Below are 17892 nucleotides of genomic sequence, written 5' to 3'. Positions count from 1 at the left end.
GCCTACTTAATGGCCTGATGCATATGATACCATAAGGAAGGGTCGTTACAACGTCATTAATGAGAAACAGACTCACTGCAGCGTCCACTTTAATGACATTTTATGCTGTAATTAGACCCACAGTGTAAATCACTCTAGTGTAGGCCACTTCCAGGGCCTGGCTGAGGTGTAGGCCTACTGCACTTTATGAATAATGAAAATAATGACGTAAACAATGCGGTCCTCTTTGCAGCTCGGGCTGGAGGCTAGAGGCGGGCGCAGCGAGGCGTGATGCGGTCATGACGTAGTTTCAGTCGAGGATCTTTAATCCTCTGCCGCAGCAGCACAGCCGGTAACCAGAGGAGGGGGTAGCACGGTCGGACGGGAATGGACCGCACAAGCTAGGCTACTCTACACCGAGGCCGAAATAGCTCGGTCTTTAGATAGATGACAATATCACCGAGTGAAAGAGAGATTACAACTAGAACAAGCCGACTATTTGTATAGGCCAGACCCCCTCCTCTCTGTCTCTGTCCATAGCCTACAGCCTATTCACAGACATTTTCCTGTTAAGAGACCTCACTTAGAAGCGGTGGTTAAAATATATCTTCAAACGCATACAGTTGCTTCATTTAAAAGCCGAATTCGGTGAATCTTATAGCCGGCTGCCGGATACAACGCCTCGTCCTGCCGGTTTCCGTAGGCCAGTTGCGTCCCGGTTCGCCCTTCAGCAGCGTCGCCGCGTCCCTGCTGTTCCTCCTGTCAGCTGCTGCGCATCAGCAAAACATGCAGGATGAGCCTGTGGGGGTGACAACCACGCATTTACCCCCGTCAGCCGAGGAAAAGGACAGCAACAGCAGCACCGTCGGCAAATCCGGGAAGCGACCGAACCAAACCGACAACTGCGACAGCCAGCTGGGCTCGTTCACATCGGATTATAACCAGGAGATAGATTTCCCTGATTTCAGTCGCGGTCATTTTTGCCCTACGAAATCTATCTTTGACCTTCAGCACAGCCGAAAAATACATCAGCAGCTAAGTCAGCCCGCTGAGTTTAGCCCAACAGAGTCGCCCCAACTCCAGGGACGTTTCAGTCACCTGCCGCAAAAGCAGCCCCTCTGTAAGCCTGAGCACAGCGCTGCTGACCCCTGCGGCTCTCCGGTGGAAGAGGCTGAAGCTGATGCTGCGTCGCCATCGCCCACTTCCGTAAATCCAAGCAAGATCCAAATGGACTCCCCCATCGCCCACCATATCAATGGCAATGGCAGCAGCAGCACCGGCAACATGTTGTCCGGAGGGCTCAGCGCCGCTTTCCCGAACCTCCCCACCCAGGAGATCCAGAGCGCCAGTGTAGGCTCGTCTTCTCCTTCCCTCCCTGGCTTCGGCACTCCGTGGTCCGTCCAGACCAGCTCCTCGCCCCCTCCCGCACCCAACTCCATCAACCCCATCCACGCGAACGCCATTAACCAAATGCCCAACACGGATTCTGACAACGGCTTCTACCCAGGTATCCCCTCCTCCATCAACCCGGCCTTCTTCCAGAGTTTTTCGCCAGTGTCAGCTAATCCGTGCGCCGGGATTAATGTGCAGGGCTTCAGCGGTCCTTTCTCGCCCCAGATAAACGTCCCTCAGCAGGCACAGAGTCGCAGGTCCCCGGTCAGCCCTCAGATGCATCCCCAGCAGGGCGCCTTCCTGCAGCAGAGGAACAACTACAACCAACATCAGGTGAGCTGCACTAGGCCATAAATCACACGAAGATGTCACAGGAACTCTCCTATCACATTTATCTCTCTGTTAGTTACCGTTCCCACCATAGATGACTGAAAATGGGCTCCAGGCTGATATACAGCCCCATCCCTTTTTGCCTATGTTAAACAAGAGGTTAGGATCTCATAACTTTAAGTGAACACCCCACCACAGGATGTCCTCTGGTTAGGGAGCATCTTGTGATACTGGAGAGATAAAGCAAAGCTTCTTGTGTTGTGTTTGTGTGTGTGCACATTATGCACATTATGGTAGTCTTAAACTGTTTTTTTCTTCATAATGCATTTGCCATGTCCTCTGAAGGGACTGAAGTCACTACTCTTGAGGCAAAGGGAGGGAGGGGTGAACAGGGGAACAAGGGAGCATCGCTGAATCTAGCTGTTGTTCTCTCATGGAAGCTGGCAGTGGGTTGCAGTCACATGGTGCTGGGCCATCCCTGTCTTGTGGTTCAGTCAGTGGGAATACAAAGGCTTGCAGGGTTTGGTGTCCTGAATGGATGTTTATTTTGGTGAACTGAAGACATCTAGTATCTTGGTGGTGTGTGTATGTATACATGTCTGTATGTCTGTATGTGTATTGGCAGAAACTTAGGGGACCCAGAGGAAAGACCAGCAGTAGCAAGGCTTACATGAAGGTTCTGCTTATGCATTAGTGTTGGGGCCTCTGCCTTAGTATCCTTTGGTGTCAGGTTTCTCACGTGATTTGCAAATTAGGAGTGTGTTTGCGAGCATGTGTGTGACTGGATGGACTTTAAGTGCTTCTATGGAGTCGCTGTTTCACAGACCTTAAAGCCCTTGCTTTGATTAGAGTACTATGTAAAAATATTTACATGTGGAGCCAAAGTCGCCTCTCCGGTCGACCTTATTTCACAAAAAATATGTAGGCTCCTGAATGGTGAGAGACAAATTATTTTCTGATCTCAGCTGAATTGTGTCTTAAATTACAAATGTGATGCTTCTCAATTTATGAGATGATTTTACAACTCAAGAAAGTCACAGCTGATGTATAAGACTATGACAAGTTTTTAGAAAGACTACATACGCAACAGTCATATACGTGCCGTTGTCTCACAGAAACCTATGACTGAAATCCTGTAGATCTGGTCCCACATGCTAGCTCGCTTATGGAACAGACTAATTCTCTTTTCACATAGCTGTAGCTTACAACATGACCAGACTTGAAGTGATTTTGACCTCTTTCAATATCTTTGCTGTGTAAGATGGCAGCCATTTTGGTGCTTATACATAACATAACATGTATTGTAGACTACAGAAACTAAATGGTACATTGCTATTTTTCCAACAAATTGTGACATTCTTGATTTGAAGAAGTATGTTTTAAGTTGACAAACATCAGATCTGTTTAGGGTCATGACATAGTTCAAACAGGATCAATAAACTGTTTGTCTCTCATCATTAATCACCACCTATCCAAATATCCGAAAGATTGAAAGGAGATTTTAATACAATTTTTTTATTTTTTTTCATTGACTCCTTTGTACAAGAGGAAAACAGCTACTTTAAAAAGTAATTCATCGCCCATCTAAACAAAACTCCATTGGCTTCCACTTTGTCTAAAATAGCACTTGGATTATTCTGTTTTGTTTTAGATAATAAAACCTGTTCTTCAAGCACACCACTGTCTGACTTTCTGTTTGCAGTTGACACTAAGAGAGAGGGAATTTAGATCACATTATGTTTCTAAGCCTGTGAGAAACAGAAACTTGGTTGTCCTCTGTGTGAGGTTTTCGCGTGAAAGCATGCAAGATTAAGCATGATGCGAATGGATGTATGATATGCTTAAGAGTGGACACAAGGTCCAGGTAGAGGGAGAGTGTGTGTAACTTACACTGGCAGTGTCGCAGCGTACGGGTACTTAGTATTACACTTAAAGCCCTAAATCTTCTTATCTACCCACCCGTTACAGGAGCAGATCAAGCTAGGCTGTGGCCGACACTGAGAAAAGAAAGGATAGGAAGACGGGATAGGATGAAACGGAAATAATGCATAGATAAAATATGCAGTTGATCTTTTTAACCTCCCATCTTACCACACTGTCTGTCCCCCATTATGTCTGTGCAGCCTATGGTGAAGCCGTCTCCCTGGGGCGGACACCAGGGAAATGGCTGGGGCTCCGGGGGGATGTCCTGGGGCCGGGACCACCGCAGAGGGAGTGGCATGGGTGTGCCTGGCTCAGTCAGCCACGTCTCGCCCCTGAAGAAGCCCTTCTCGAGCAACGTCATCGCTCCTCCCAAGTTCCCACGCTCTGGAGGATCACTGGGGCCTAAGTCCTGGATAGAGGAGAACATGTTTCGCACAGACAACAACAGCAACACCCTGTTGCCCCTGCAGGTAAATGTTTTGGGTTGTTACTGCATTGGCTGGTGTTGGTGGTTTTGTAGGATAATTGGTTTGGTGTGTGTTTGTCTGTGCATGTTTTTACAAGTGGGGGAGTGTTACAGTGTGAGAAACAGTGGCTTGAGGAGGTGTGTGGTGGTGTGTGAGTGAGAGAGAGATTCAATGAGAGAATTCTTGACGAAATAGAAACTAAAGCGGAATGAGAATTTTTCCTGTCAATAGAGAAACTGAAAGTTAAGCATTCATGAGACATACATAGCAATTACCATAAAGCTTTGTTAGCATTTCAATCAGACGGGGAGAGTTTGAATTGATTTGCTCCGCAGGTTTTATTAAAGGTGTAACAAAGTGGGGGTTGGGCTGAATTCATATCAGAAAATTAACATCTTGTGGGTGTGATCTGCAGATTCTCAGGTACTAAGACTGTTGAGGCTTTTTCCAGGCACATCTAAATGAGCCAGACTATCTTACTCCATGTTAAATGTACATAGTTGTATGTTTTCTTAGAAAATTACTCGAGGCCAACATGTCTGTCAGAGAGGTCTATGAGTGGATTGTATTTTGTATAATGTAACTAAAATTAGATTAAATTGGATTAGATTAGTTTCAACTTTATTGTCATTACGCATGTAACAAGTACAGGGCAATGAAATACAGTACTTTTTTACAGTACTGGTAGATAGAATGAAAAGAGGTTTTAATTCTTGTGTAAAAACAGTCAGTCAGGCGCAGGCTGCGAGGCTGTAGGCCTGTGTAAGAAGCTTACTGCACTGCTTATCTATTACTGTACTGAACAGTGTATTTCTTCATAAAACAGACTGCACCACAGAGTGCAGTTTGTAATACAGCGTTTTCTTTAGGACACATGTTTAATACTCCTGTAATGACCTGTAACAGAAACCATGTTCATTACTGTGACTTAGTCAGCCTAAAATAGTGATATCATCTAAATAATGGTGTCACCAAATGGTTTTATTGTTGCTATGAGCTCAAATTATTAGTGATATCAGTGCCAAGAAGTACAATGCTTCCTATTCCAGGAAACAGGCCTGACTCCATGGATTGTTAATTTCCATAAACAGTCTCGGACCCAGAATTTTTCAGATTCCAAGTCTTTTCCTTCCTTCCTTTCTGTTTAATGTTTGGCAGTCAGTGGCAAATCTCTGCTGTGTCATGTTTTAGACATCATGCAGACGCAGACTGAGAGTCTCATCTACGTTCAGGAAGAGTGTTATAGGCCGTTCTTTGGTCTTTTAAGACATTTCTTAAAAACATGTACAGCAATTTTCTACGCTTAATGCATACTTTGACTCTGGAACACTATATTCATAAGTAGAAGAGAATATGTACCTTGAATCATGATTCCCACTTTCATATATCAAATTTTCTTGTGTGTTTTGTGGGTTTCCTTCCAACAAGTGAAGTCTTTTTGTGGACACACATTTATGCCTGATGTGGCTTTGATGCATAACAGCAAAAATGTCCTCAAGTGATGTCACTTGTCCACAAGTTTGAAAATGACAAAATTTGGAGGTGTGGAGTTAGAAAGACGTGAGCTTACCAGCCCTCTGTAGTCAGCTTCTCATCTCTGCTGCAGCTCGAGGCTACGTTAGCCTCCAATAGCATAAACACAACGAAATCCGTACGGTCAAAGTTAAAGGAGACGAGTAATGTAATGTAGATTTTCGATATGGAAGAAAAATACAAAGAAAATGTGATTGTGATCCTTTTCTTACTTCAAAAAGTCCATCTTGCATTTGATGTTGTAATTACTCACTGAATAACAAACAAGCGCACAACCCAGCTCTTTTGGTTCAAAACGTTACTTCACCAAAATTACTTCAAAAAGCATATTTTATTGTCTATCTGTAGTGATACTAAGCTATACAGACACCTTGTCCATTTTTGAAGCAAATTTGTTTCACAATAATATATAAATTATCTCTGAAGATATTGACTCTGATGATAACATTAGTGTTCACAGAGAGTAAAAAGTGATGTTGCTGCAGAGCGCCATGAATGATATTCTGTTGCATTGATCTGACAGCAGAAATATCAGGGACAGATATGTAAGCTTCGAATAATTAAACCAAAATTCTCTCCATGGCTACACGTACTACTAGTGGTAAATGAGAATCAGTGGTAAATGAGAATCAATTAAAGATAGCAACTGTGTAACACTGGATGTGTTCAATATTGAGTGAACCAGTGACTCCTTATTGGAATCCTTTAAACAGGTAATGCAGTGATGAACTAGATGTAACATTACTGAGGTTCCTGGATTATATTCCCTGTCGAGTATTTTAGCAGTGATTCCACCCAGTACAAGTCCCCATTCTCCATTTTATGAATTAGTTTGTCTGTTGTCCTGAACTAACAAATGGGAAGGCAAAATGAAAGCATATTACACAACCTGCAATCCGTCATTATCAGCGTATGAAGACATGACCTTTACGCTCCCATACTGTTGGGTGTGGTAAGGTAGGTTAGGCACTCTGTGGTATTTTAGTCACCAGCATATTACCATGAGTCTGTCACAGTTGGTCATTGAACTATCTCAATGGATTGCTGATGAGCTCATAACTTCCATATCAGCTCTCTGGTTTTGGTTTTCACCCTGTCCGTCTGCCTGTGGGAACAAGTCCAGAGTTTGTGGGGAATCCGTCCTATAGGCTGCTCACAAATTTACATTCCGACTGAGAAAGTAGCAAAAAATTATGGAAAGAATGTTAATCCTCTTAAATCACTTACACGTTAAGCCAAATACCCACACGTCAGAGGCTTTATTATTTATAAGTCAAATCACTGGAGTGTGTTAGAAACGTGAGGAATTAAACACGCATCTTGATGTGCGTTTGTTTTGTCAGCTCTGATATAAAACGTCACACTTGTGTGTTTTTCAGGACCGCTCCAGAATGTACGACAGTCTGAACATGCACTCCCTGGAGAGCTCTCTGATCGACATCATGCGAGCTGAGCAGGATCCCATGAAAAGTAAGTCTACCTTTCCCTCTCTGTCTATGTTGGGGTTGGGGGTGGGTTCAACGGGAGGTGATCGTGTTCGGTGAAGAGGCCTGACACAGCGCAGAGTGACTCGGTACAGGGAAGTGACAGGCCCGTTGCTCCCATAGCTGTGTTGTTTTTCCTCCCACCAGCTTATTTTGTTCCCTGCTGAGAGCTTAATACTTCTGCCACCAGCTGCACATTTACATGACCTTCCAGCTCTGACCCTGTTGCTGCTTAACCTGAGCAGCACACAAGGCTAAGGAAGGAGTGGAGGAGAGAGAAGGAGAGAAAGGATGGTACTTTTTGGTACTTTGCTGTAAATACATCCCGAATTAGCTACAGATGTTGTCTGACGGGGCAGACGTGCATTTCACACATGACTTGGAATTTTTAAACTAGTGAAGTTGGAGACTATAAATAGTCTTAGATTTCTTGTGAATTATTCCTCATGGTTTGGCAGTAGTCTGTGGCATGACACTGTCCTGGCCTCCTGGGCTCAGCTGCTGGACATCAGAGGAGCAGTGTCAAATAACTGCACTGTTCCTAAGCTCCTCTCCTGCATGTAGCCCATTTAGAGCCTCACAGGCCAGCTGCACTTTCACTCTAAAATGTGACACAGAAATAACAACACTGGCATATGTGTAGAGGCACTAAAATTCTGTAGCACGGTCGTGATTTTTTTTAATGTGATGTCTCCATTAAGACCCTGTTAAAATCAGGACTCAACCTGTGCCCTCCTTGCTTGGGCAAGTTTCTTGTTTTTTCTGCTGGAGCAGATGGAGAGGACATGGGCCAGTGTGCACAGCAGAGAGAGGGGGATCTAGACTAATTTTAGACATGATCACACTTTCACACACTGTGCATGACAGCCAAGAGAGGAGATGAGGGGGAAGTAGGACTTGCAAGGGTGGGCTCTGCCATTTATAGCACCAACACGGCTAATGCAGCAGTGTACAGTATCCAGAATAGCAGCTCCAAAATCCAGGACCAAAAACTTTAGTGCTGCAAGTCAGTATCTTAAATAAAGTTTTGATGTTTTGTGACTTTTAACCATCCAGTGAAGCTTGAATGCTTGCAAGCTGTTTTAAATCTGCATGTAATTGTGTATCAACTTAATCAACATTTAACGCTGTTGTGTGGAATTTGAACATGTCTGATTTTGGTGCCACCCAGTGGTGGAAAAAAGACACTGGACAGGACAGTAATACACACCCGTACATAGTAAAAATAGGTGAAATAACGAAATGAGTGGCTCAATAGCAGCATACTGTCTGTACCTGTTTTCCCTGGTATTGTCTAACTTCTTCCACAGACAAAAACATATGCTATGAGAATAATCTGAAAAATGCTATAATCACATAGAAAAGTCTACACAGCATCAATATTTGTATATGAACAAAAACTTTTAGTTGAGTGTCAGCTCCTACTTCAGTTACAAGGTCACAGCACATTGCAGGTGGAGAAGTCACAACCTTTGAGACTCCACTTTGTAGGTCTGAAAAGGAAATGATCTAAAGACACCTGTCTTACCTACCACCATCAGTGCTGATGAAAACAAGGTCTTTCTATCCCCTAAGTTCCCCCTGTTTTCCTTCAATATCAGCTCAAGGTATCTTCAGGAATAAATAGAGCTTTGTTCCTTTTTCTGCCTGCTGTAGACATGTGAGAAGACTCTTGTAACACGTTCACAGGCAGGCATTGTAGTCGTGTGTGTTTGTATGTGTGTCTTCTCGCTGCCATGCACACACATTGGCCTCACCCTGTCCTCTTCATCTGTTCTGTGTCTCATCCCTATTTGTGTGTGTGCATGTGTGTGTGTGTGTGTGTGTGTGTGTGTGTGTGTGTGTGTACGACATATGTGTGTTTCTGTTTCTCATGTCAGGCCGTGTGGGATGCCCTAACCCCGGGGCTGATGGCCTACTCATGCTCAATGGTAACTATCTCTTAGCACCATTTCTCTTTGTTGTGATGTTCAGTGTTTCCATCCAGCTGCTTTAATGTCCTTTAATGAGACACATATATGCACAGAGACACACAATTCACAGAATGACAGTGGACACATCATGAGAAATTTTCATTCTCAGTAGACACACTCACTCAGGTAGTTTGAAGGTCTGTGTAGATCAGTCTTCCTCCCAATGGCCACTCGTGACTGATTGTTTATTTTTTTTTAATTAAAACTCAAGACTAATAGTTTGTGATGGCCGTCATATGATGATGAGGAGGATGATTAGGAGTTTCCATTGTTATACTGAGTCACCTGAGGACTTTGAAAGGACCACAAACTGAATTTGTGACATCCCTTCGTTAAAATGTAAATTTTCAGTGTCATGTAGAATAATTATAGCACTGTAGACTTTTTTGCCACACACATCCTGTTGGTGTCAAACATAAAATCTTGTTTTATAATGGTCTCAGTAGGACGCAAATCTGGGTCAGACAGTATTTGCAAATAACTGAGAGCATGCTTTTTATTCCTTTGTTTGTGGTGCTTACTGTTTCCTCCTGAGACCCAGCAAACAGCAGTGCATTTCTGTCCTGTGTTGCAGGCTCATGTCTCTGAGCTGAGCTTTGTTGTCCCTGACAGAGGACATCCAGGGCTTTTCAGTGATGTAACATCACATGATCAGCATGGAGCTGGACCCTGACAAGTCTATTTTTCTGGTTTTCCAGATGACTTCCATCAAATGTGGTACATTTTATGGAAAGAAGAAAGTCTTGTCTGAGAAGTAGTTAAATGCATTTACAGAGCAGTGAAATGTACTGGGTCTCTGGAGGATGTAAGCAACGCTGTGTGCAGTATGAACAAGTCAATGTAGTGCAATGTTTTTATGATTTACAGCTGACTAAATTGATAGTTGGCTAGATAAAGAGGTGATTAGATAAATGCAGATTAAAGTCCAGAGAAGCTATGTGTAGTTTTTGAAAATGTCTGCATAGCTGAAACATGCACTCTGTACTTTTCTACATGCAGCCAGGAGCTATGGGAGACGTCGAGGTAAACTCGTCTTTTTCCTTGTGGCTTATTCTCTCGTGGCATGCTTTATTGTGTGAATGGATACCAACCTGAGGCCTTAAAAACGGAGACAGGCATCAAACTGTCTTTTTGTTTTTAAATTCAGGAATGCATTGATATTTTTTGTGTGTTTGTGTTGGTATACAATAAATATATATATAATATATGAATAAATTATTGTAGGCTATCAAAAAATACCTGTGAAAGTTGTATTGTTTAAGTATGCAGATAGGCATGACGTCAAGTGTTTCCTGTTTGGTTACTTTTATCTGAAGCACTGTAACATTGGTGCCTCTGCTCTATGGAACGTCAAAGTCTTCAATGTTAAAAAATAAATAGACCGTATGATTGGATATTATTTTTCATTTCATTGTAGATATTTCCAACTGCCCTTTTCAAAAGTCTTTTTTATTTCATCATGAAATTTTTGTCAGCGTTACTTTTATTTCATAATGTCACTTTTCGTACTTATTTCACAAACTGCTGTCAGATTTAGCTTCTGGCAGCTACAGCAACAGCAGTGCTGACAGTATAAGAACCTGTTTAGCTTTTAAGACTTAGCTTAGCGTGGCTGTACATGCTGCTTGCTGTATCTAGCAGGCTAACGTGTCAGTTTGTGAGCTTAAATTGTCATTCAGCATCGAGGTCAGAAGAAGTGTTAGTAGTGTTAGCTAGCCCCTCTAGGTCAGAACCACCACAGAGGAAGAATATCTGTTATATATGTTATTATGATCCTAATACAGTTGTACATCTTTCTATTTTGCCAGTTCATGTTACCAGTCCAAGCTCAAGACTTAATTGTAAATAGCTGAATATTCTTTCTTTTGATGTATGTTAGGTGTTGTATCAGATTTCCTAAAAGGATTTAAATTAACTCTAAAAGTAGTAGCCTCCATGCTTTAGTATTTTTGTGGAAAAAAATGGGGTGTCACTTCTGGGGACACTAAAAGAAGTGACACACTTGGATATGGGGATCCACCTCTCTTCCCTCTGGCTCACCATATGCAAAGTCTGAGTTGGACTGTTCTCCTTCACTTTAATGCTGAGTAATAAAGCCACTTCACAATCCTTCCTTCCTTAATAAATACAAGGAAATGCTGCTTTCTGTGTCTGCGCAGCAGCTGGATAGCTGATGTTGATCACTTCAGCAGCGTTGTTACACTAGCTAACAGTTGCTAAGTGGTACAACAGTAACAGTTGTTGAGCTTGCTTGATTAAGAGATGACACAGCTCTTATGAAAGTGATATTATGAAATAAAAATTGAATTAGGAAAAATGTCATTGTGAAGTAAAATGAACTTTTAAAAAGGGTATTTTTAAAATATACACTCAAAAAATCTAGTAATGAAGATGAGTAATAAGTAATGAGATGTAAAATGAGTTTAGCTTAAGTAATTTGTAAGAGTATTTGTCAAATTATTGTTCAATTTAAATGGCTATTTTATACTTACATTTTGTCAGTGTTGAATGCTTTGGGGCTTCATACTGCTCTGTGATGTTATTAACAGCTTCCACATCTGCTTTATCTGTCACGCTGCTCTGAGTGGAGTTCACACCATTCCCCACTTTAATCTGGTGCCTTGTCTCACAGCTACTTGTAAAACTGTAGTAAAAGCAGAAACATTGCTTTATTGTCCTTGTCACAGCATAGATGTATTATTCCACAAAGGAGAGACAGAGTGCTTACATGTTGTTGTGTTTCTGTATTTGTGTGAATGCCTGATATTTTCTGGACCCTTAACTCCCTTTTTTCTCCACCAGGCCGCTCCTCCCTCTTCCCTATTGATGACAATCTCCTTGATGATGGCCATGGCAACCAGGGTGTCCCAGGAGTCCTCAGTTCCCCCAATTGCTACCCCCACCAAAATGGGGAACGCATTGAGCGCTTCTCCCGTAAAGTGTTTGTGGGAGGTTTGCCCCCTGACATAGATGAAGGTGAGGACAAGTAAAACAACACTCATCTTATATCATACTGCTGACCTTTGCCTCTTATGCTCTATCAAGTGTCTTTCTTTCTCTGCATTTTTTCCACTTTCCCTCAGATGAAATAACCTCAAGCTTCCGTCGCTTTGGTCACCTGGTGGTGGACTGGCCCCACAAAGCAGAGAGCAAATCATACTTTCCACCTAAAGGTATTAACTAAAGCAGTGAGCCTCTATATTAAACATACATTCATGGCTACTAAACTTTGTTTTTATTGAACTCGGATGATGTGAAGCTGTGATGTTAATAAAGAGGATGCCACTGAACACTTGTAACATTTTGTCATATAGTCTTTATTTTAATGTGTCTAAGGCACACACTGAGGCTGTGTGATGTGTGTGTTTCCCAGGATACGCATTCCTGCTGTTCCAGGAGGAGAGCTCAGTGCAGGCTCTGATCGAAGCCTGCATGGAGGAGGATGGCAAGCTCTACCTGTGTGTCTCCAGCCCCACCATCAAGGACAAACCTGTGAGTCCAGCAGCAGCATGCTGAGAAGACACAGAGCCCTCACTTATTTCATTTCTATTTTTCCTTAATGAAAAGAGAGCAGTTAAATCTTAATGTTAAATTTGACTTTGACTCCAGGTGCAAATTCGACCTTGGAATCTGAGCGACAGTGATTTTGTGATGGACGGATCTCAGCCCCTTGATCCCCGCAAGACCATCTTTGTGGGAGGCGTCCCTCGTCCACTGAGAGCAAGTAAATGCACATCCTTTGTTTCTCCTCCAGCGATTTCGTGCCTGTTTTATATTTAGATTTAGTGAGAAACTTAGAGCCAAAGGTGTGGTTCATATAACAATAGATGATAAAGTGTGTGTTTGATGACATGAGCATGTGAGATCAAAATTCCATCTACAACAAGAGTCTGACAGCTTCTCCCTCAGTGTGCCTCACCCCCTTTAGTGTAACTTCATCACATCCTCTCGCATCTTTTCTCCTTCCTTTCACTCAAATGGAAATATTTTTTCCCTGCCTTTATTTTCACCGTCTGACTAGTTGAGCTGGCAATGATTATGGATCGTCTCTACGGGGGAGTATGCTACGCAGGAATTGATACTGATCCAGAGCTCAAGTATCCTAAGGGGGCGGGACGAGTGGCCTTCTCCAATCAACAGAGTTACATCGCCGCCATCAGCGCAAGATTTGTCCAGCTGCAGCACGGAGACATCGACAAGCGGGTACTGCAATCCCCCCTTCATTAACAATCTCCAATTTCCCTATTTATCATACAGTGTGTATGACTCTTTCATCATTAGGGCATGTCATCCACACAGTCTGTGAATAACCGTTTGTGTGTGTATGTATGTATGTGGACAGCAAGCCGCAGCTTGTTGCTATGATGAGCGAAAGGTTATTAATGCTGATTGAATTAGCTTCCTCCCCAGTCTCTGCTGCTACAAGCTTTTCACAAAAGAAAAAATGTATCTTCTGTACTGTATTTATGCATTTTCCACCTCTTCTCTGCAATGTGTGTATGCAGGTGGAGGTGAAGCCCTATGTCCTGGATGATCAGCTATGTGATGAGTGTCAGGGTGCCCGCTGTGGAGGGAAATTTGCTCCCTTTTTCTGTGCTAATGTCACCTGTCTGCAGTACTACTGCGAGTTCTGCTGGGCCAACATCCACTCCCGCGCCGGGCGAGAGTTTCACAAGCCCCTGGTCAAAGAGGGAGCCGACCGCCCACGCCAGATTCACTTCCGCTGGAACTAGAGATGTGACTACAGCCATGGTGACACAATCAGAGGGAAGGGAACTGAAACACTGGCTGACAGGAAAAAGAGCATCGCTCTGCCTCTCCTACTCTCCTAAGCTATCAGTATAATCAAATACGTAACACTATACAGTATATGTTATATACGTATATATCTATTATCTTTTGTAGCAGCCAAACACCACAAGCCTCAGTTTTTCACCAAAACCCCCCTCACATCTCAGGCTCGGACAACTCTTCAACTCTTTTGTGGTACTTTCATCTTTTCTAAGAGGAGATTTAAAAAGAGATTGATTTTTGTAGGTTTTTATTATTATTATTATTGTTATTATTATGATTATTATTATTATTTTTGTATGTGAGATTTAAAGTAGATATGGGAATGTTTTGCATGGGGGCAGCTTGTCTGTCTGTTTGTCTGCTGCTAGCCACCCTACAGTGTGTGTAGTGCACACTTGTTTCTGGGAAAACCTTGACTCTCTAATGTTGACGTCTGCCCCAGGTCATTAACCAAAGGTAGCCAAAAGATAAGATAAGAAAAGCATAAAATTGACACATTTTCTGCCGACAAAATAGTTGTTTTTCTAATGCTACCATGGGCTCTTTCTTTCTTGTTAGAGGGTTTATCAAAAACAAAGATGATAGGGTTGTTTTTGCGCTCATACTGACCCATAGAGTGATACCTCAAGACACTAAATCTGGTTTCTTGCTATGTATTCAACGTTTATGCTTAACAAGCTATTTTAGAAGCTTTGCTGCTATATATACATATATATAAATATATATGAATAAATGTCTAGGTATTATATTTAATGCCATTTAAAAACCAGAATCATGTTAAATGAAATGCAGTATGCACTCAACAATTAATGGCCCCCATTGCCATGGAAAGTGCATGTTATGACAATAGGCTTACATACACAAATAGCATATTTATAGATAGATGTGAGAAAAAAAACAAACCACTGAAATTAAATTCAAGACATAAAAGTCTAGTAGCATGACCATCTATTACAGAAGAGGGGAAAAAAACAGACAAAGCTAAGTACGTAAAAAAAAAAACATGTTTAAACTTGCATGCATTGACGTTTATCTGTTGTTTGAGCCGTTAACATATGTAACGATACAAAAAAGTGATACTGGTTCTACTGTAGACTTAGCAGACGCCATCATTTTGCGACACATGATGGCTTGTATGGCAAAAAAAAAAAAAAAAAAAAAATCCTATTGAGAAGCAGAGTGGTGTTCAGTGGTTTGTGTTTGTGTCGTCCCTGTGCTGTGTGACTGTTTTTAGTGTAGACTGAGGCTCTAGTTTAGTTACCCACAGATTATGTAGAGGAGGATTTAAACATCAAACTTAGATCCGCATTCACTCTTCCTATCCCGCATCTTTGTGTGGTTCCAAAGGATCCAGACCAAACGTAAACAAACAGACTGGATGGGCTTGGATTTAACTGGGAGGAGGCTGAAGCTCATGTTGATTAATAAGCTTCTTTAGAATATTTTGTAATGACGGTCAGGCTTTTCTGCTGTGTGGCTGCAGCTCAGTGAATCCAGGGAAACTCTGGCTCTGTTACAACCAGGACGATGAGGTCTGTTGGCTCATGCTGAAGATGAAGCTCTCCTCTCTTTGTTTGTTTGTTTGTTTGATTTCCACCCTTGAATTACTCTTAAAAAAACAATTTAGGGACAATCTTTCTGTGAAGACGGTGGCGCAGCCGTCTGTCTGGTACTGTACAAGTGTGTCGCCCTAGTGTCGTCGTGGTTTTTGTGCTCCATGCCCTGGTGTGTGCTCCTCAGTATCGGTGTTCAGGCGTCAAGTGTGTACTGTCATGAAACCTTAATGAAATTGAGTCTAATTTCCTTGTAGTTGAATCAGAAAATTTAATTTGTTTGTGTTAACTACTCAACCTTCACTGGCCCTTCAGTATGTTTTTCTAATATATATATTATGCACTACTTTTTATATCCCCACTCATTTTGATTTCTTATCCACCCCCTTAAGTGATTTCAGTGCAGATGTGGATTCTCTGAAACCTCCACCTATTTATAATTCTACAGATGATTTATTAAATTTTATTTTTTCATGATTACCTATTTAAGATGTAGCGTGAAGCAGTGGTCTTAAGTTATCTATATTCTGTATGAGTAGAGCAGGAATCCGACATGTTCTAATATATTCTAAAGTAGTCTAGATGTTGTGAGGAGCGGGAAGTCGGCGGAGGTGACGGTGAAGGAGCGCGCTCCCGTCGTGCCCCCCTCCCCCCCAGCCCCGCCCCCTGGCTTCAGTTCTCATGATGCGAGCATGTTTGAATATCGTCACCTGTAACACTTGACTCGTGCTGTTTTTGTGAGGTCCTATTTTCTATGTTGAACACTGTTACTTTGTTCTGTACGTGTCTTTGTTTTTGTAAAAATCGTATTTATTTCGCTATTTTTTTAGACAAAAAAAACTATTTGATTTTGATTGTATTTTTCTATTTGAATAGAACTATTACATTATTTACCCCCCCTCTCCAGTGCTTATTATGTCCAAAAGTTCTGTTCAGACACAAAGAATCATGTCATTGGAAACAACATCAAAATTTTTGATATACAGTTGATTCTTATTTTGATACACGACACATTTCATTTGAAGGAAGTAAACATGAAGGTTTTATTATATTCTTGGAAGACACTTGAGACCCCCCCTGTTGCATCGAGGCCCCAGCTGCCTGTCCTCGTAGATGCTCTGAAACTTGAATATAACACATTTTGAAAGGCTGACTAACCTCGAATCTGTGTTGTGATGTGCAATACTGTTTCTAATGTTTGTATAAAAGTAAGAACTACAGTGTAAACCTTTTTAATGCAGATTTATTTTTTTCATTGCATATTTTGCAGATTTCTGATCCACAGTGTCATTTTTTACTGTCAGAAAAAATAAACCCCGTTTTTTCATTGCAACTATTTTTAAATCCAGATATCTTTGTACTGATGTAAATGATTGTAGTTATTTTGGATAGTGTTTTGCTAACAAAAGGAGAGACTTTTTCATGCATATTTCTATTTCATTTCATCTTGTTTTATCCCACGTTTTATTTAATTTAATAGCAGAATTCTTGGAATAATTTTTCATATTTAAATGTCATTGGTATTATTTTGTATTTTTATGTGGAAATACACTATATATAAACTTAAAATGCTAATTGCTAAGATATTATTTTGAGTTTAATTATTTTTAAAGCTAAATATTTGTAATTTTATTGTTAAAGTGGCTAATTTCTAAATCAGAGTTTGTGTATAGATTCACAGAAGTGGTTTATGAGGTGTTTGGATTGTAATTATTACTGAATGGTTCTTTGATATGCAAAATGAATATCATGTTTATTTTTATTTTTGTTGGTTTTGTATTTAAATGGGGTGTTGATTACAATCTTTTTTTTTTCTTTCACTTCCTGAATAAAGACCCATTCTGTTTGGACACAACATGGCTGTTGTTGCATGTGCACCTCAAATAAGGAGCACAAATAGAAGAATGTGCTCAACGAAATACAAAAAATATCACATTTGAAGCCTGTTATGCTCCGTTGTTTTATGCCAGTCATCTCAGATGCAGTGTTGTGAACATATGTGAAATGTGCTAGATACATACTTCAGATTTAAGCTTAAGCTTTCTCATACCATTAAGTAGATTTGGTTAGATTTTTCAGTATTTTACTTGATCAGTGGTGGAATATAAGTACATTTACGTAAGTACTGAGGTACAGTTTTCAGCTACTCAAAATGATTATTTCATTTTCTGACACTTAATTTTTCTACTCCATTACATTTAAAAGTGAAATATTGCACTTTTCATACCACTATATTTATCTATGAATAATATTTATATTATTTATCTGTAGTTATTTTGCAGATTAAGATTTTAAACACAAAAACTAATGGTAAGCTTTTTACTACAGTGCACTGTTTAAGATTGAATCAGTGGTTCCCAAACTGTTTGACTTGTGAACCCTCACAACAAAAGCACAGTCTATTTGGGGCTCCTTGTCCTGTTTCAGGTGACTATGACGTGTTAGCACTTCCTGCAAAGACGCG

The 17892-nt window shown here is 41.2% G+C and overlaps 1 protein-coding gene across 4 annotated transcripts; it reads left to right on the top strand.

Moving 5' to 3' along the window:
- The first annotated feature begins 308 nt into the window (after positions 1-308).
- On the top strand, positions 309-17283 carry cpeb2 (cytoplasmic polyadenylation element binding protein 2). 4 transcript variants are annotated; one of them, XM_046392222.1, is made up of 11 exons: positions 309-1704; positions 3825-4094; positions 7004-7094; positions 8989-9039; positions 10081-10104; positions 11884-12057; positions 12165-12254; positions 12455-12573; positions 12691-12805; positions 13103-13284; positions 13587-17283. In XM_046392222.1, the coding sequence occupies exons 1-11, from the start codon at positions 766-768 to the stop codon at positions 13812-13814; spliced, it is 2283 nt and encodes a 760-aa protein (XP_046248178.1). In that variant the 5' UTR covers positions 309-765; the 3' UTR covers positions 13815-17283. The 4 variants fall into 4 exon arrangements, with proteins under 4 accessions (XP_046248178.1, XP_046248180.1, XP_046248179.1 ...); XM_046392224.1 differs by lacking the exon at positions 8989-9039; XM_046392223.1 differs by lacking the exon at positions 10081-10104.
- The last annotated feature ends 609 nt before the right edge of the window (positions 17284-17892 follow it).

Source organism: Scatophagus argus, chromosome 6, assembly GCF_020382885.2.
Source record: "Scatophagus argus isolate fScaArg1 chromosome 6, fScaArg1.pri, whole genome shotgun sequence".
Taxonomy (NCBI): Eukaryota; Metazoa; Chordata; class Actinopteri; family Scatophagidae; genus Scatophagus; species Scatophagus argus.
This window is presented reverse-complemented; position numbering and strand designations above follow the sequence as displayed.

Excerpts from the sequence above, each read along its gene's own strand:
- cpeb2 (XM_046392222.1), top strand. The coding sequence starts at position 766 with ATGCAGGATGAGCCTGTGGGGGTGACAACCACGCATTTACCCCCGTCA. Across the intron at positions 1,705-3,824 it reads ACAACTACAACCAACATCAG|CCTATGGTGAAGCCGTCTCC; the intron begins GTGAGCTGCACT and ends ATGTCTGTGCAG. Across the intron at positions 12,255-12,454 it reads ATCATACTTTCCACCTAAAG|GATACGCATTCCTGCTGTTC; the intron begins GTATTAACTAAA and ends TGTGTTTCCCAG.